This window comes from Hirundo rustica, chromosome 27 (genome assembly GCF_015227805.2).
Source record: "Hirundo rustica isolate bHirRus1 chromosome 27, bHirRus1.pri.v3, whole genome shotgun sequence".
Lineage (NCBI taxonomy): Eukaryota > Metazoa > Chordata > Aves > Passeriformes > Hirundinidae > Hirundo > Hirundo rustica.
The window spans coordinates 917,649-935,755 of NC_053476.1; the positions used below are offsets into that span (position 1 = coordinate 917,649).

Genomic DNA, 18,107 nt, shown 5'->3' on the forward strand with positions numbered 1-18,107 from the left:
GCTCGGGGACCGGCGGCTCGGGGGCTTCGGGGGCTCGGCGACTTGGGGCTCCGTGGCTTTGGGGTCTCGGGCACGGTGGCAAGGACGGTGGCGGTGACCCCAGGGCAGTTCCAGCGGGTTCGGGCTGTTTGCGCAGCGGCCGAGTAGGGCTGGGGCTCAGCGGGGTCCCCGAGGGAGCTGAGTTGGGGGGGGTCCTCACTCAGGTGTGCTGGGGCGCTGCCGTCACCCTTTCCCTGCCCCGCGTCCCGCAGGCGGAGGCGCGGGGAGGCCATGGAGGCGGCGGAACCGGCGGAGGAGGCGCTGGTGCTGGTGGAGTACGGCTTCGAGTACCGCGCCAAGGACGGCACCTTGGTCTCCATCAAACCCAACGAGCGCTACGTCCTGCTCAAACGCACCAACCCGCACTGGTGGCACGTCCGCAGGAGCGGGGACGCCCGGCCCTTCTACATCCCGGCCCAGTACGTCAAGGAGCTGCCCCCCATCGCCGCCCCAGCCCCGCTTGACCCCCCGCCATCGGGACGTGCTGCGACAGAGCCGGCCGCGCTCGTCCCTCAGCCCTCGCCGGCCTACGAGTATCGGTTCATCGGCGCCGCCGAGCCGGGGGAGCCGGCGGGGGAGTGCCCGGTGCCCCGCAGGGACTCGGTGCCCAGGAGGGACTCGGTGTTCCAGAAGGATTCGGTGCCCAGGAGGGACTCGGTGTTCCAGAAGGATTCGGTGCCCAGGAGAGACTCGGTGCACCAGAGGGACTCGGTGTCCAGGAAGGACTCGGTGTTCCAGAAGGATTCGGTGCCCAAGAAGGACTCAGTGCCCAGGAGGGACTCGGTATTCCAAAAAGATTCAGTGCCCAGGAGAGACTCGGTGCCCAGCAGAGACTCACCGCCATCACTCAGCTCTTTTCGGGTCCTCCACCCCGCCGAGCCTGTGAGACCTTCGCACTCCCTGGATGACCTGGCGCGGGTGACACCGGCAGCACGCAGTGCCACTGCCATGGGGGCAGGCGGGGACCCCCCAGGACGGGCTCGGCCGCTCGGGAAGAGCCGCTCCGAGACCCTCTGCGCCTCCGGCAAGGACAGGGACGTGGCCAGGAAGCGGCCGGGGGCCGGCCCCGCGGCTCAGGTACGGTGACATCCCCGCTGCTGTCCCCCAAAGCTGCGCTGCGGTGGGGGGTTAGCGGGGGGGGGCGTTGAGCCTGGGCGCTCGACTGACTCAGTGGCCGTGTTCCCCCGCCGTGACCCTGTGAGCCCCAGCGCAGTGTGGTGACACCCCGGCACCGCAGCCACTGCCGGGACCCCCCAGGTCTCCCCACCGAGCTGACCCCATGGGACAAAGCTGCAGGTGACCCCACCGTAGGGGTTTGCCAGAATTAACCATTTCGGGGGTGTGAGTGACCCCCCACACAGGGACCCGCTCCCCCCGCACGCCCTCCACCCTCAGCCCCCTGGCCCGTGCCTCAGTTCCCCCACCCTCTTGGGCACCCCAGCCCCACCCCCTCTGCAGAACCCCGCGGTCCCTGGGGCGGGGGGGGGGGGCACTCAGTGTCACCCAGGGGGGCTTTGGGTGTCCCCCTCGGGTTCCCGGAGCGTTCCGCGATGAGAGGAGGCAGAAAAGGGTTAACAGGGAAGCGCGGCAGCTCCTCCCTGCCGGGGCGGGAGCCTCACCTGGGTGCAGCACCCAGTGACCGAGGTGGGTGCTGGGTGCACCCCGGCACAGGCCAGCGCCCCGACACCCCAATCCCACGCTCACCCCACACCAGTAAGTAGCAAAGGGCTCTGCCCAGCACCCCCGGTGCTGCACCTCCCCGGAGGGGGCACCCAAGGGTGGGGCTCCCCCCCGGCCGCCGACGCGGGCTGGGGTGCACAGGGTGAGACAGTGACGGCAGAGGGGTGGGTCCCACGACCTTGTCCCCTCCTCACTTGTCCCTGAACACCTCACTTTGGAGTAACCCCAGGCACCTGGAGCACCCCAAGCCTGAGTGTCCCCCAGGGGGGCTGGAGGGATTGTGCCACCTGAGGGAGTTACTGGGGGAAATGGGGTACTGGTGGTGGGGGGCTGTGCTTTACACCCCATTTTCCACCCCATTTTCACCTTCTTTTCACCCCATTTTACACCTTGTGCCCGCAGCTGTGTCCTTTGCACACTTAAAGCCAATGACCACCCCTTCTGGGGGTGACCCAGCATAGTCCCCAGCCCCAGTGCCACCACAGGAGCCCAGGATTCCCCTTCCCTGCCCAAATCCAGCCAGTGCCAAAACCATCCGGCACTGGGCACGGCAGGACCATGGTGACCTCGGTCCTGCCACCATCTGCACCCCCCACCCGTGGCATGGGGTGGGCTGGGATGATCCCGGTGTCGTGGGGACACAGCAGCCCCAGGTCAGCTTCCTGTGGAGCAGTGTGACACCAGATGGGCCACCCGAAATTTGGGGGGATCATCCCAGTGCGATTCCTGCTCAGCATCATCCTGGAGCAATTCCTGCTCGGGTGCTCTTGGCTTTGCCGAAGCAGGTGACGAGTGCCAGGTTGTGGATGATGGGTAACAACAACCCCAAGAGAAGCCAGTTCCGCCCTGGGCGTCTCTTCCGCTCCCCGAACCCCGGCAGGAAGCGCGGTGGGTGCAGGGCCCGGCTCAGGGCGCCACCGGCGTCACCGGAGCCTCGCCGTGTCCCCACGGCTGTCCCCACCCTGGTGCCCCCAGTGCTGCCCCAGTGTCACTGCCATGGGTGACCAGGCGCCGGGGGATCCGCAGCAGGCCTGGAGCAGGGCACTGCAGCTGCTGAACTTGGGGAAGGTAGGCAGCACCCAAGGGTGCACCCAGCCCGGGGACGGGGGGTGTTTTGGGGTCGCCCCTCGCCAGGCTCCCCCTTGGGTTTCCCTGGGGGTTTATGGACACCGGTGGGTGCCACAACGCCCATCCCAGAGCAGGGAGGGGCAGCCAGCCCCCCCCGGCCGTGAGAAACCCCCAGGGATGCACCCATGGGATAGAGAGAGGTGCTGGGGGGGCTCCATGCCAGGGATCCCCCATTGCCACCCCCATGTCCCTCGTCCCCAGGAGGAGGACAGACCCCCCTGTGGTTTCTGGCCCTGCTCACCATGGTGGGGGGTCGGGGGGTACTGGGGGGAGGATGAGGGGTGTCATTGAGCTGCTGCTGTCCCACTCTGATCCAGGATGTCCCCAAGGACAGTGCACCCACTGTCACCTCCCTGGGGTGGAGGCAGGGCTGGAGTTGGGACCTTTGTCCCCACAGCCATTAGTGAGAGACTCTGGCTGTAAAATCAAAGGGTGGCAGGAGGGGGTTCCCTGCTGGCAGCACCCTCCTGGTGCCAGGGGACACATCCCCCTGCCCCAAGCATCCCCACGGCTGGGGGTCAGCCAGGCTGGTGCCGATGCTATTTTGGGATGTGGTGATGGGACTGTCTGGTTCAGCATCCGGCTCTGGGCGGGACGCCGGGGCTGTGGGTGCTGGAAGCGTCCCAGGGTGCAGGTGATGAGGGTGCTGGGGTGCAAGTGTGGGTGAGACGGGTGCGAGTTCTGGGGTGCTGTTGCTGGGGAGGTGGGAGCGGAGGCTGGGGGTGCAGGCGATGAGCAGGTTGGAGGTGTTGGGACCGCAGATGTCGGTGCAGAGGTTGTGGGTGTTCATGGTTTGGGTTTGGCAGTGATGTGGGTGCTGCACAGAGCCGGTGATGCTGGTACCAGTGATGTGGGTGCCAATGATGCGGGTGCTGTGTGCAGGGGCTGATGCAGGTACCAGTGCTGCAGGTGTGGATGATGCAGGTGATGCAGGTGTGGATGATGCAGGTGATGCAGGTACCAGTGCTGCAGGTGTGGATGATGCAGGTGATGCAGGTGTGGATGATGCAGGTGATGCAGGTACCAGTGATGCAGGTGCTGCATGGGTACCAGGGACACAGGTATTGATGTGGGTGACATGGGTACCAGCGATGGAGGTGCTGATGTGGGTGCTGATGATGCAGGTACTGATGATGCAGTGACACGGGTACCAGTGGTGCAGGTGCTGCATGCAGTGGGTCGTGCAGGTGCCAGTGACGTGGTGCTGGTTGTGAGGGTGTTGCCAGCAGCAGGTGACACAGGCAGCAGTGACACAGGTGCTGGCACTAGGGATTTCGGTGTCCCTCCGTCAGTGGGTGCTCCCTGCCCCACTCTGCGTGCTGTGGGTGCCCCTCTCCACCTCCTGGCCTCCTGCACCCCATCACTGGCACCTCCTGCCCCACGCTTTCGGGGGCCCGGGCAGAGGGGTGACCCAGCAGCCAGGGCAGGATCCGGCTCCTCGGCGCCTCACCCATCGGCCACCCGGACACCACGGTGGGGAAGAGGCAGGAATTCCATCCCAGCTGCAGTAGTGACACGTCCGTGTTCCCCCAGGCACACAAGGAGTCAGAGGAAACACCTGATCCCATCTACCTCAACATCCAGGAGCTGCGGGAAGAGATCGCCGCCGCCAGCTCGGCCCCAGAGGAGCCTGGCGGCTCCATGTCGGACTGGGAAACCCACACGGACACGGACAGTGGACATTTGTTTTATTATAACCCGGTGACGGGCGAGACCACGTGGGATTGTCCCTTCGGGCAGGCGGCCGATGGAGTGAGTCCCGCCGCCTCTCCCGCCTCCTCGCTCGCACACAGCCCGGAGCTTCCCGAGTGGGAACAGCACGTGGATGAAGGAAGCGGACAGACTTTTTTCTATAATTCGGTGACAGGTGAGACGTCGTGGGACCCCCCCGCTGCAGCAGGCACAGGCAGCCCCCAGGAGATGCACCCTGGGGGGACGCGGTACGGGCCCATGGAGCAGAGGGTGAGCACACGGCGAGGCGCGGGGGTGGGCTTGGGGAGCGGACAGAGACAGGGATGGGAATGGAATGGAGATGAGAAAGGGACGGGATGGAAATGGAGACCAAAAAAGGGGTGGAATGAAAATGGAGATGGAAAGGGACGGGATGAAAGTGGAGACGGAGACTGGGATTGAGAAAGGTGTGAGAGATGCAGTGGAAATGGAGATGGAAACAGATGGAGACAGATGGGAATGGAGATGAAGACAGATGAAGATGGACATGGGCATGGATACAGGGGCGTAAGAAAGGATGAGAATGCAGATGGAAACAGGGATGGGATGGAAATGGAGGCAGAGCAGAAGATTGAGAAAGGATGGGATTTGCAATGGAGATGAATATGGAAACAAAGATGGAGATGGGAACAGATACAGGTATGTAGAAAGGGAGGGGAATGGAGATGGAAACAGGGATGGGATGAAGATGGAGACAGGGATGAAGCTGGAGATGGGAGACAGGGACGGGAATGGAGATGAAGGTGCAGATGAAGATGCTGATGTGAATGGATACTGGGACTGAGATGGAGATGGAAACAGGAATGGGAATGGAGTTGGAGACAGGGATTGAGATGGAGATGGGAATGGAGATGATGGAGATGGGGCAGCCCCCACCTGGCCGAGCAACACAGGGATACGGATCTCTTGGTTGGGCCAAGATCTTGAACTGTCTCTTCTCTCCAGCCACCAACTCCAGAAACGGATTATCCTGACCTGTCTCCAGATGAGCTGGAGTGTTATCCTGAGGAGGACTATTCGCCCGTGGGCTCCTATGATCAGGGGGCCTCTCTCTGCCTGTCCCCGAGGCACCCCGAGGAGCTGGGCTCACCCCCGGGCTGGTACGGGCACAGCCACCCTGAGGGAATCGCGTTCTACTCCGAGCACTTCGGCCCTGACACGGTACGGGACAGGGATGGGGACAGGGATGGGGATGGGGACAGGGAAAAGGACTGGGAATGGAAGATGAACACAGGGATAGGAACTGGGATGGGGACAGGGATGGGTTATGGATAAGGACAGGGTCAGCAGTGGGGATGGGGACAGGATCAGGGACAAAGATGCAGACAGAGGTGACTGCCGGGGTGAACATCCTCACAAGCCCACAGGGTTACCGGGGCTCTGGGGTGCCGTGGGGGCACAGCACAGCCCCCTCCTGCCAGGGGCACCTTGGGCATCACCTGACCCCTCCCTGCCCAGGTGCCGTCGGGCAGCCGCCATGAGCGGGCCAGCAGCGGCTCCAGCCAGGACAGCGGGCTCTTCGCCTGGCACGGCCCCGTGTCACCGGCACCGGGCAGCAAGGAGGAGAAGGTGAGCACCCAGGGAGGGGCACCCAGCCCGCCCTCACGCCAGCACCAGGGAGAGCAAGGGGCAAATCTGACATCCCCACCTTTCCTTTCCAGTTCAAAAGCCTCGAAAAAGCCGGGGTGCTCAACCGGACCAAGACAGTGGACAGAGGGAAGCGGCTCCGGTAAGAACATCCCGGTGTCCCCTGCCACTGGAGACAGGAGTGCAGCAGGGGGAGGGAGCTGTGCTATCCCACTATGTGACCCCTGCTCTCTCCTCAGGAAGAACTGGAGCTCCTCCTGGACAGTGCTGGAAGGAGGAATCCTCACCTTCTTCAAGGACTCCAAGCACTCAGCTGCCAGTGCCTTGGTAAGAGCCCCAATGGCCTTGGGGCAGGGCAGCTCCCATGGGATGGAACCAGTGTCCATGGGACTGGGCCAGCACCCATGGGTCAGGGCCAGCACCCATGGGACTGGACAAGGACTCACAGGATGCAGCCAATGCTTGTAGGATGGGGGCAGCCCCCCCAGGGAACACAGTGCTGGCCTCGCCTCTGGGGTGGGGGTTCAGGGCTCTGTCTGTGGGGTGCAGAGGCTCTTGGGGAAGGGGGACCATGGCCTGCACCCACAGGATAGGACCAGCATCTGTAGGACAGGACAAGGATCCACGGATGGGGTCGAAGCTGCAGGATGGGACCAGCACCCATAGGATGAGGCCGACATCCAGGGGACAGGGCAGGCACCCGCAAAACAGGACCCCTGGCACTGTGGGGGGAATCAGCACTTGAAGGACGGGCCCAGGACCCAGAGGCCAAGACAGGGGCCCTGCACAGGGACCCCAGCACTGGGACATGTCCACTCACCCCCAGCACACACACACTCCCTCGGGGGTGCCAGTGTCGGAGCACCCGGAGCTGGTGGGAGCCAGCAGGAGGAAGCAGAGCCGGCCCCAGCCCCCTCCCGGCTCCAGTCCCCTCCCCGCAGCGCCCAGCAGCTGCCGCTGGATGCAGAAGTTGCCGTGGGTCTTGCAACAGCCTGTGGTGACAGCAGGCGGGGGGGAAAGGCAGGGGAGCCACAGCTGGGAGAGGCAGTGCTGGCCTCACCTCGGGGGTTCAGGGCTCTGTCTGGGGTGAAGAGGCTCTTGGGGCAGGGGCACCATGGCCAGAGCACCCCAAAAACCCAAGGCGTGGGGAGAAGCAGTGGGTCTGATGCTCTCCCACTGCAGAATTCCCCTCCTTGGGGGCAGCCAACCTCTCCCTTCCTGTAGTGACAGTGAGAGGCACCCCAAAGCTGGGGGTCCCTGGGGAGGGCTGGGAATGTCCCTTGAGGTGGTGGCAGCCCTAGGAACTGGTTGTCCCCAAGCTGGTGGCCATAACCTTCACCCCACCATGGCAGTCCCATGCCCTAGTCCTGCAGAGACCATAGGAGGGGACAGAGGGGTCCCACAGAGGACACCCAGCAAACCTGCCTTCCTGGAGGAGGGCAGCCCACACCCCCCAGCAGGATCCCGGTGTCCCTGTCCCCTCTGGGCAGGTGCCACCCTCGTGCCCTCGTCCCCACAGAGGCACCCCAGCACCCTGACCACCCCCGAGCACACGGTGGAGCTGCGCGGGGCCTCCCTCACCTGGGCCGGCAGGGACAAGTCCAGCAAGAAGAACGTCCTGGAGGTGAGCAGGTGACAGCAGGAGGGACAATGGTCACACCCCAGGGTCCGCACGTGGCCCGCAGGGCACTGCCACACCTGCCCTGTTCATCCCAGCAGTGGTGCAGGGGGTGGAAGTGGGGACACTGGGGACGTGCCAGGGTGGGAGGGACACTGCGGTGCCGGTCACCGTCCCGTTCTGATGGGCACGCAGAGGTGACCAGGGGACGTCCTGGCTCCTGGAGGGGCTTTGCACAGGGAGGAGCCGCTCCAGCCGCAGCAGCTCCCCGGCCAGCGGCACCGTCCGGTGTCATCGGGGCTTACGCCGGGCTCAGCCACATCCTGGTTCCCAAACCCCGGTGGTTGCGGCAGCCCCGTGCCCTTTCCCTGACCTTTGCCTGTTGCTCCGGCAGCTGAGGACGCGGGAGGGTTCGGAATTCCTCATCCAGCACGACTCGGAACAGATCATCACCGCCTGGCACAGGGCCATCGCCGACAGCATCGGCCGGAGGGTGAGCGGGGTCCCCGGCCCCGAGACCACCCTGGGCCCGGGTCCCGGCGGCTCACGGTGCCTCTTCCTTAGGGCTCCGACATCCCCGGAGAGGAGGAGGCCGAAATTCGGGCTGAATTCGGCTCCCGGGAGAAGCTGGGGGGCGGCGAGGAGAGGAGGGCAGGTGAGCACCGGCGCCCGGGATGGGCGCGGGGGCTCCGGCAAAACCACCCAGCCTGCGGGTCCCGGGTGGGGCAAGCCGGGACGCCCCGGTGGGACCCTCGGGATGGTGCTGACGTGTGCCATGTCCCCGCCAGCGGCCGGGCAGGTGACGGGCAGTGCCGAGAGTGACACCAGCAGAGTCCGGAACAAACTCCGCAAGTTCCTGCAGAGGCGGCCGACGCTGCAATCCCTGCGGGAGAGGGGCTACATCAAGGGTGGGTGTGGGGTCGGGATGGGGAGCGGGAATGGGGCTGGGTCGAGGGTACGTGCTGGGATGGAGGTAAATCCAGAGTGTGTGCTGAGATGGGGTACAGGGCCTGAGTCCCTCGGGATGTCTCCAGGCTGGAGGGTGGGTGGGGAGAGGCAGGGATGGAGCTGGGACAGCCAAGGATGGAGCTGGGACGTCGGGTTGAGTGACCAAGCCCAGCCCTGACCCAGCATCTTGGTGATGGGCTCGGGGGTGTCCCATCACCTCCAGCCACCCACTGAGACACTCCTGTGGGAACAAGACCCTCTGTCCCCAGCCCTGTCCCCCCCTAACCACCCTCCTGGTGTTCCCGGGCCGTGCTCATGTCCCCGCTGTGTTCCTAGACCAGGTTTTTGGCTGCTCGCTGCTGGCGCTGTGTGAGCGGGAGCGGAGCACGGTGCCACACTTCGTCCTGCAGTGCATCTGGACCGTGGAGAGGAGAGGTACTGCCCTGGGGACAGGGACAGCCTGGGGCACCGGCACGGGGAGATGGGGACAGCTCCGGGGATAGCCTCTATGGGAAGTTGAGGTTTTCTTTGGAAGCCACGTGCTGGCTGCTGTGGGCACACGCACAGCTGTACTGGGCGCTGTCACCATGTGCCACCTGGCTGTGGGCATCCTCTAGGGGACAGCAGGGACACTGGAGTGTCCTCAAGAGTGCCTAATGTCCCATCCCAGGATGGATTGTTTAACTGGGAGCTTTCCCCCATCTCCATCTGCCAGGTCTGGACATCGATGGGCTGTACCGGGTCAGTGGCAACCTGGCCACCATCCAGAAATTGCGCTACAAGGTGGAGCACGGTACGGTCACCCGTGGTGACGGTGGGGGACAATGGGGTAAAACCCCCCTTGAGGGGCAGGGGGACAGGGCTGGGGTTGGGGAGGGGGCAGCTGGGGACCCCCACCCATCCCTGGGGCTCTGGACACACCTGAGATGCTGCCCCACCTGCAGACGAGCAGCTGGACCTGGATGATGGGCGCTGGGAGGACATCCACGTTGTCACCGGGGCGCTGAAGCTCTTCCTGCGGGAGCTGCCGGAGCCACTCGTCCCCTTCAGCCACTTCGACAAGTTCATCGCTGCCATCAGTGAGGGACAGGGGATGGGATGGATGGGATGGGATGGGATGGGATGGGATGGGATGGGATGGGATGGAGATGGGATGAGGATGGGGATTCGGATGGGATAAGGATGGGAATGGAGGTGGGGACAGGAGTGCTGTGGCTGCTGGAGCTAGCACCCCACCGTGCCCTCCCTGCCTGGCAGAGATCCAGGACCTGTCCCTGCGGGGCCGCTGCATCCGGGACCTGGTGCTGTCCCTGCCACCCGCCCACCATGACACCATGAAGGTCCTCTTCCGCCACCTCTGCAGGTGACACCCCCTTGTTCCCCCAAACCCAGCCCGGTGCAGGAAGGCAGAACACGACTCTGGGGACAGGCCCCAGGGTCAGGGCCGTGCCGGTGACACGTCCCCCGTCCCCGCAGGGTGGTGGAGCACAAGGAGGAGAACCGCATGTCGGTGCAGAGCGTCGCCATCGTCTTCGGCCCCACCCTGCTGCGGCCAGCCAGCGAGGAGGCCACCATGGCCATGCACATGGTCTTCCAGAACCAGGTGGTGGAGCACATCCTCAACCACTACGGATACATCTTCCCGGATGGATAAACCCTGGGGACGCACGCGGGACGAGCCCGGCAGTGGGGACTTGATGGAGCAGCGTCTCCAGGAAGGACTTGGCCGTGTGTCACCTCGGCGCTGCTCCACGAAGGGCAGCGTGGTGACCCGGCTCGGGGGAGGGCACCCCGGTGGGTCCTCCTTGGCCACCCTGTGCCACCAGGGCCGGATCCGGGGGGGGGTCGAGCCCCAGGGGTGTGTGGAGCTCGGTGGGGGCCCCGTGGTCAGTGGAGCCCTGCAGTGCCCAGCTGGCTGAGCTGGCATTCCCGGGGTGGGAGCAGGGGGTGTCCAGGCGGGCAGCGCCTGCTGGACGCTGGCACTGGCGGGCAGGGAGAGGCCGGGCGGTGCCGTGCCTGGGGCCCCTCGGCCCGTTCCCCAATAAAGAGCCCGTTCAGACACAAGGGTGAGGTGTTGCTGGCAGGACATGGGGACATCCCAGGGACATGGGGACATCCCAGGGACATGGGGACATCCCAGGGACATGGGTGGCACAGCAGCTTGACCCTTGGGGACACCACATGGCCTTTGTACCCCATGAGGATGAGGGGACCTGGGACTGCAGGACACGGCAGTGACCTGGGACACCGTTCCTGGGTGGCATCACCAAACACTGTCACCGCACGTGTCACCACAGGCAGTGAGACAGAGAGCCACACGGTCATGGGACGTGAGCTCCCGTCCCCCAGAGCCACCTCCTGGGGTGGGAGCACTTTGGGTCGTGATGGTGATGGGCTGGGACACAACAGGACTGGATGGGATGCAAAAAGGATGGCAAGGGACATGACTGAAGTGTTTTGGGACAGGATGGAGACAATAAAGGACACGGCAGGGACATGAGGAGGAGGAGGAGGTGTGGGGACATGGGACACGTGTCCCTGGCTTTGAAACACAGCAAGGACAGCACGTGGCAGCAGTTTGGGACACAGGGAGGGCTGGCGTACAGAGGGGACACTTGGTGACACAGCAAGGGCGCTTTGGGGTGAGCTGGGGGTGTAATGGGGCCAAGCTGGGTTGTAATGGGGACACTTTGGGACAAGACAGAGACACTTGGGGGTGCACTGGGGTCATTTTGGGGCACAAGGATTTTCAAGACACGAAGGAAAACTTCAGGAGTGCAGGGATGGTGGTTTGGGACACAGTGGGGACAATGTTGGATGCAACTGGGACACTCTGGGACACAAGGGGACACAACTGGGGACAGGAAAAAGACTGCTTGGAATGCAGGGGGGAAATTTGGGGCACGAGGAGGAACCAGACAATGCTTGGAGGGTTCAGCGGGGGCACTTTGGGACAGAACAGAGCCACTTGGGGATGCACTGGGGCCGCGTTGGAGCACAAGGAGGTGCTTTGTGGCGAGGGGGGATTCTTCAGGAGCGCAGTGGGAGCGCTTTGGGACATTTTGGGATACTTTTGGATGCTTGGGACGCACTTCAGGAACTTTTGGAGGCGCAGGGGACCCTCGGGGCGCTGCGGGGCGGGAGGGGGGCGGTGCCGGGGGCAGAGCCCGGCCGATCCCCGCTCCCTCCCCGCTCCCTCCCCGCTCCCATCCCGATCCCACCCCGCTCCCGGCCCCGCTCCGCGCCCCCCGCCCGGCTCCATCTTGTTCGCGGCCGCCGCGGAGCCGCTCCAGGTGCGGGGGGGCCGGGAGGGATTGGGGGGATCCGGGAGGGTCGCAGGGACCCGCCGAAGGAGCTGGGAGGGGATCTCCCACCCGGGACCCCCCCAGCCATCCCCCAACCCCCCACGGGACCCCGAGCGCTGTAGGGGACCCCTGGGAGCGATCCCTCCCACAGAACCGTGCCGGGACCCCCTGAGACCCCTCACCCCCCCTCGGGACCCCCGAACCGACCCCCAGGGCCAGGCGGGACCCCGTCTGCCCCGTGCCGCCCCCCGGCAACCGGGGCTGTGCGGTGCCGGGAACCGCCAGCAGCGACCCCCCCCAGATCCCTCGGACAAACACCCCCGGGACCCCCTCCAGCAGCGACCCCCCCCAGATCCCCAGACAAACACCCCCGGGACCCCCTCCATCAAAGACCCCCCCGCACAGCCCCCCAGACACTCACAGAGTCCCCAGGGTCCACTAAACAGCAAAGCCCACCCCCCCCCCCCCCCCCCCCCCCAGATCCTCACAGACCCCTTGAGCAGCTCATCCTCCCTCACAGAACTCCACAGGACCCCCAGCAGCGCCCACCCCCCCCCAGACCCTCACCGGGACTCTCTGGACATCCCCCCAGCAGCAGCCCCCCCATCCCAGGACCCCCCAAACCCCCCAGCAGTGACCCCCCCATCCCAGGACCCCCCAAACCCCCCAGCAGTGACCCCCTCTCCCAGTGCCCCCCCCGACTCCCCCTCGGTGCCAGCTCCCACCTTCCCTGGTGCTGCACAGGCTGGGTGCCACCCCCGCCCAGCCGGGATGGGGACACCCCCTGGGGCTGGGGGTGGCACCGGGGACACTCTGGGGAGTCTGGGGACACCCCCGAGGCTGTGCCCCTCCCCAGGACCGGGCACCAGGGGGTTACAGCGAAAGCAGCTTTGGCAGCCAAAATCCCTCTTAAGGCTTTAATCGCAGTGAGAAAGTGGCCGGGGGGCGCGGGGGGAGCAGCCTTGTCCCCCCCTCACTGTCCCCAGTGTTGGGGTTGCAGGGACAAATGCAGCCGGGCTGGAAATTTAAGCCAAATCCCTAAACCTGGCTTAAAATTCAATGGGATTTAGGGGAAAGAAAGAAAGAAAGAAAGAAAGGAAAAAAAAAACCAAAAGGTTGGGGGGGAGGAGGGGAGCAGTGGGGCTGGAGGGTTTCGGGGGCCCATCCTGCACCCCCCCTTGGTGGGGGGCCCCGGTGTGAGTCAGGGGGCGAAGGTCGGCGCTGGCCGTGTTTGCACACCCGGCACGGAAGTGGCACCGTCCCCGCGTGTCCCCGTGTCCCGCCCCGCCGTGCCTCCCGGCTGCAGCAGGTAGGGAGGGCAGGGATGGAGCCCCCGGCCCGCGGGGTGGGCACGGGGGGTCCCCCTGCAGGGTGGGCACCCGACAGGGACTCCCAGTCCCTCCCTGCGGGGCCGTGGGGTCCCCGGGGCCTGGTGTGGCCGGTGTCCTGCTGTCCGTGGGGACGGGGACGCACAGGCTCTGCTGCTGCGGCAGCACTGGCGCGGGCGTCCCCATGGCCCAACAGGGATCACGTTTGGGGGTTCCCCATGGAAAGGGGCCTCTGGAGGTCCACGTGACCCCCTAGGAATCAGAACTGGGGGTGTCTCCTTAGGGACCAGGCTCTGGGAGTGCCCATGGCCCTGGAGGGAAAGGCTCTGGGAGTCCCTGTGGCCCCGTAGGGACAGGAACTCGGGGCTCTCCACAGGGATTAGACTCTGGGGTCCCCATGGCTCTGGGGGTCTCCATGTCCCCCATGGGGACAGGGCTGTGGGTGGGGGTCTCCAGAAGGACACACTCTGGGGGTGCCCACACCCCCCTATGGCCCAGGCCTCGCTCTCCTGACCCCAGCCCCTGACCCTGTGCCCCCATGGCCGTGGTGATGGGGTGAGGGCAGCCCCCCAAATCCTGCTGCACCCCACACCCAGAGTCACCCCATCCCCCAGGTGACACCACCTCTAGAAGGGCCCTGGGGACAGGGATCCCTCTGGGGGTGACACCAGGTCCTGGCCGGGCATTTCGGGGTGCGGGGATGGAGAGGAGAACATCTGTGGGGTTCCAGCCCCCCCGGTCCCGCTGTCGCTGCAGCCCCCAGCGTGCTGTGATGGCACCGGACGCCTGAGCCCCTCCGGCAGGGACCAGCCATGGAGACCGTCGTCATCGTGGCCATCGGGGTGCTGGCCACCATCTTCCTGGCGTCCTTCGTGGCGCTGGTGGTGGTGTGCAGGCAGCGCTACTGTCACCCCAAGGACCTGCGCCACCACTACGACACCAAGTGAGTGACCCCGCGGGGCTGGCAGCGTCCCTGTCCCCACCAGGGAGGGACCCCAACCCCCGTGGGCTGGGGACATGTCCAGCATCAAGAGACAATGTGGGGGACACGTCCGCAGTCATGGGGGGGTGAAGATGGGGACACACCCGCCATCATCGGGGGGACAGAGATGGGGACACATCTGCCATCATCAAAGGGACGAAGCTGGGGACATGTCCAACGTCATCCAGGGAACAAAGATGGGGTCACATCCGTGTGATCAAGGGGATGGTGCAGGGGACGTGTCCAGCATCATCAGAGGGAAGAAGTTTGGGACACATGCACATCACCAGGGGGACAAAGGTGGGAACACGTCCACCAGCATCAGGGCCATTGGGGCTGTGGGGCAGCCCGAGGAGGTGGCCCTTGGTGGGATGTCCCCCATGTCCCTGACAGACCCATCGTGGACCTGATGGGGACCACGGAGACGCCGTCAGAGCCCTCGGAGCTGGAGCTGGACGACGTGGTCATCACCAACCCCCACATCGAGGCCATCCTGGAGAACGAGGACTGGGTTGAGGACGCCTCGTGAGTGTCCCCTGGGTGTCCCCACTGCTGGGGACCCCTGTGCAGTGCCAGGCCCCATCATGGGATGCAGGGGACAGATTGGGAGGTCACCAAGCCATGGGGATGGTCCTCAAGATGAACTTGGGGTGGGAATATCCCCACAGGTCTGGGGGACGATGGGGTGTGGGCTGGTGGGAGAGGGAGGACACACGGGGGACAAGGACAGAGCAGGGGGGCACAGGTGGGTTCACACCCTCCTTGCTCTCCACAGGGGTCTGGTGTCCCACTGCATCGCCATCCTGAAGGTGAGTCAGGGCATGGCACTGGTGGCAATGGCAGCACCGGTGGCACTGGTGACACCGGTGGCAATGGTGGCACCGGTGGCACTAGTGACATTGGCGTCAATGGTGGGCAGCACTTCTAATGGTGGCAATGGTGACATTGTTGGTACTGGTGGCACTGGAGCTGCTGGTAGGTAGCACTTGTGGCACTGGTGGTGATTATGGCACTGGTGGTGACGGTGGCACTGAGTGCCCAGCACTGTCCCCCAGATCTGTCACACGCTGACGGAGAAGTTGGTGGCCATGACCATGGGCTCGGGTGCACGTGTGAAATCCCCGGCCAGCCTGGGGGACATCATCGTGGTGGCCAAGCGCATCAGCCCCAGGTGACAGATGATGTCGGGGGGGTCCCAGGGCTCTCGGGTGGGGTCCTGTGGCTCTGGAGGGTCCTCAGGGACTGGGGGGAAAATTCCAGGGCTCTGGAGGGTCCCCAGAGGTTTGGGACAGGGTAGGTCTGGAGGGGTCATGGGGGCTCTGGGGAAGTCCTGGAGCTCTTGGGGGTGGTCCTGAAGGACTGGGAACTCTGGAGGGAAACCTGGGGACTTTAGGGGTGTCCAGGGACTCTGGGCAGTGTCCCAGGGCCCTGGGGTAACTTTGGGAGTCTGGGAGGAGTCCTGGGGTTCTGGGGGGGTTCCTGGGGCTCGAGGAGGGTCCCAGGGCTCCAGGAGGGCTCTTGAGGCCTGGGGTGGGTGTGCTGGAGGTGTCACCGCAGTGTCCCCTGGGGTTAACGCTGTCCCCACCGCAGGGTGGACGATGTGGTGAGATCCATGTACCCCCCGCTGGACCCCAAACTGCTGGATGCAAGGTGACAGTGGCAGGAAGGACAGGGACACTCCTGGGTGGGGGGTACCTGCGGGTGGGGACACCCCTCTATCCCATACCACACCTCTGGGGACACCCCTGGGTGACCCAGCAGGACGGGGAGGCCCCTTGGGTGTGAGCAGGTGACAGAATATCCCAGAATGTCCCAGGTTGGGAGGGACCCCCAGGATCACCCTGTGCACCCCTGTCCCTGCACAGACCCCCCAAGAGCCCCATCCTGGGCACCCCTGGAGCGCTGCCCAAAGGCTCCTGGAGCAGCCTCGGGGCTGGGACCATTCCCTGGGGAGCCTGGGCAGTGCCAGCACCTCTGGGGATGAACCTTTCCCTGAGATCCATCCCAATCCCCCTGGCACAGCTCCAGCCGTTCCCTGGGGAGCCTGGGCAGTGCCAGCACCTCTGGGGATGAACCTTTCCCTGAGATCCATCCCAAATCCCCCTGGCACAGCTCCAGCCGTTCCCTGGGTCCTGTCCCCGTCACCACAGACAGGCAAACTGGGGGCCACAGCGCCGCTGAGGAGGCCACCATGGGGCAGGGGGGTGACAGGGGGTGACAGGGGGTGACAGGGAGGTGACAGGGGGTGACAGGGCAGTGATGGGGGGTGACGGGGAGGTGACAGGGGGTGACAGGGAGTGACAGAGGGTGTGACAGGGGGTGACAGGGAGGTGACAGGGGGTGACAGGGGGTGACAGGGAGGTGACAGGGTGGTGATGGGGGGTGACAGGGAGGTGACAGGACGGTGACAGGGAGTGACAGGGGGGTGACAGAGGGATGACGGGGGGTGACAGGATGGTGACAATGAGGTGACGGGGAGGTGACAGGGCAGTGACAGGGCAGTGACAAGGATGTGACAGGGAGGTGACAGGGGGGTGACGGTGGTGACGGGGAGGTGACAAGGGGCTGATAGGGAGGTGATGCGGAGGTGATGTGGAGGTGACAGGGCGGTGACAGGGGGTGACAGGGCAGTGACAGGGCGGTGACAGGACAGTGACAGGACGCTGACAGGGAGGTGACGGGGTGACAGGGCGGTGACAGGGGGGTGACAGGGAGGTGACAGGGAGGTGACAGGGCAGTGACAGGAGGTGACAGGGCAGTGACAGGGAGGTGACAGGATGGTGACAGGGAGGTGACAGGGGGTGACAGGACGGTGACAGGGGGTGACAGGGCGGTGACAGGACGGTGACAGGACAGTGACAGGACGGTGACAGGACGGTGACAGGGCGGCGACAGGGGGTGACAGGACGCTGACAGGGCAGTGACAGGGAGGTGACAGGGGGTGACAGGACGCTGACAGGACGCTGACAGGACGCTGACAGGACGGTGACAGCCCCGTCTCCCCGCAGGGCCGCGGCGCTGCTGCTGTCGGTCAGTCACCTGGTGCTGGTGACCCGCAGCGCCTGTCGCCAGCCGGCCGCGCGCCACTGGGTCGAGCGGTCGCTGGCGGCTGCCGAGGAGCACATGGCCGTGCTGCGCCAGGCCGCCATGGCCACCGAGCCCGAGCGGCCCCCGGGCCCCGCCGAGCCCCCCCGCCAGGAGCAGTCGGCCATCTGACCCCAATAAAGGCCCCGTGTGCCCCCCAACCCCGGCACGGGCGGCTCTGGGATGGGCTGGTGATGTGGTGTGTGGATGGAGAGGAGATGGGGAGGGGTCTGGGGAGGGAACGGGGGTGCTGAAGGGAAGGTTTTGGGGGGGGGGTCTAGGGAGGGATTGAGGGGCTTGGGAGGGAGTGTGGAGGGGGTTTGAGGGGTTTATAGGGGATTTTGGGGTGATGGAGGGGGATTTGGAGGAGCTGGGGGGGTCTATGGATGCGTTGAGGGACTTGGAAGGGAGTGTGGAGAAAGGTTGGAAGAGGAGTTTAAAGGATTTTGAAGGTTGGAGGTGGTTTGGGGGTTAGAGGGGATTTTGGGGGGTTGGAGGGGGATTTGGAGGGGTTGGGGGTCTAGGCAGCGTTTGGAGGACTTGGAAGGGAGCATGGAGGGGGTTTGGAGGGGTTGGGAAGGTTGGAGGTGGTTTGGAGGGTTGGAGGCAGATTTGTTTGGGTTAGGGGTCATGGGGCGGTTTTGGGGGGGCTTGGGAGGGAGTGTGGAGGGGGTTTG

At 65.2% G+C, this 18,107-nt stretch overlaps 2 protein-coding genes across 3 annotated transcripts; both read left to right on the forward strand.

Moving 5' to 3' along the window:
- The first annotated feature begins 213 nt into the window (after positions 1 to 213).
- Positions 214 to 10,737, forward strand: ARHGAP27 (Rho GTPase activating protein 27). 2 transcript variants are annotated; one of them, XM_040087200.1, is made up of 15 exons: positions 214 to 1,116; positions 4,381 to 4,809; positions 5,524 to 5,739; positions 6,037 to 6,147; positions 6,240 to 6,307; positions 6,405 to 6,492; positions 7,685 to 7,789; positions 8,178 to 8,276; positions 8,348 to 8,438; positions 8,572 to 8,691; positions 9,068 to 9,166; positions 9,447 to 9,524; positions 9,676 to 9,810; positions 9,989 to 10,094; positions 10,208 to 10,737. In XM_040087200.1, the coding sequence occupies exons 1-15, from the start codon at positions 271 to 273 to the stop codon at positions 10,383 to 10,385; spliced, it is 2,769 nt and encodes a 922-aa protein (XP_039943134.1). In that variant the 5' UTR covers positions 214 to 270; the 3' UTR covers positions 10,386 to 10,737. The 2 variants fall into 2 exon arrangements, with proteins under 2 accessions (XP_039943134.1, XP_039943135.1); XM_040087201.1 differs by lacking the exon at positions 8,572 to 8,691.
- A 1,216-nt stretch (positions 10,738 to 11,953) lies between these two features.
- Positions 11,954 to 17,562, forward strand: TMEM98 (transmembrane protein 98). Its single transcript, XM_040087202.2, has 7 exons — positions 11,954 to 12,024; positions 14,121 to 14,307; positions 14,740 to 14,871; positions 15,122 to 15,155; positions 15,402 to 15,517; positions 15,937 to 15,996; positions 17,355 to 17,562. The coding sequence occupies exons 2-7, from the start codon at positions 14,177 to 14,179 to the stop codon at positions 17,560 to 17,562; spliced, it is 681 nt and encodes a 226-aa protein (XP_039943136.1). The 5' UTR covers positions 11,954 to 12,024; positions 14,121 to 14,176.
- The last annotated feature ends 545 nt before the right edge of the window (positions 17,563 to 18,107 follow it).

Excerpts from the sequence above, each read along its gene's own strand:
- ARHGAP27 (XM_040087200.1), top strand. The coding sequence starts at position 271 with ATGGAGGCGGCGGAACCGGCGGAGGAGGCGCTGGTGCTGGTGGAGTAC. Across the intron at positions 7,790-8,177 it reads GCAAGAAGAACGTCCTGGAG|CTGAGGACGCGGGAGGGTTC; the intron begins GTGAGCAGGTGA and ends TTGCTCCGGCAG. Across the intron at positions 8,439-8,571 it reads CGGCGAGGAGAGGAGGGCAG|CGGCCGGGCAGGTGACGGGC; the intron begins GTGAGCACCGGC and ends TGTCCCCGCCAG.
- TMEM98 (XM_040087202.2), top strand. The coding sequence starts at position 14,177 with ATGGAGACCGTCGTCATCGTGGCCATCGGGGTGCTGGCCACCATCTTC. Across the intron at positions 14,308-14,739 it reads CGCCACCACTACGACACCAA|ACCCATCGTGGACCTGATGG; the intron begins GTGAGTGACCCC and ends TGTCCCTGACAG. Across the intron at positions 14,872-15,121 it reads GACTGGGTTGAGGACGCCTC|GGGTCTGGTGTCCCACTGCA; the intron begins GTGAGTGTCCCC and ends TGCTCTCCACAG.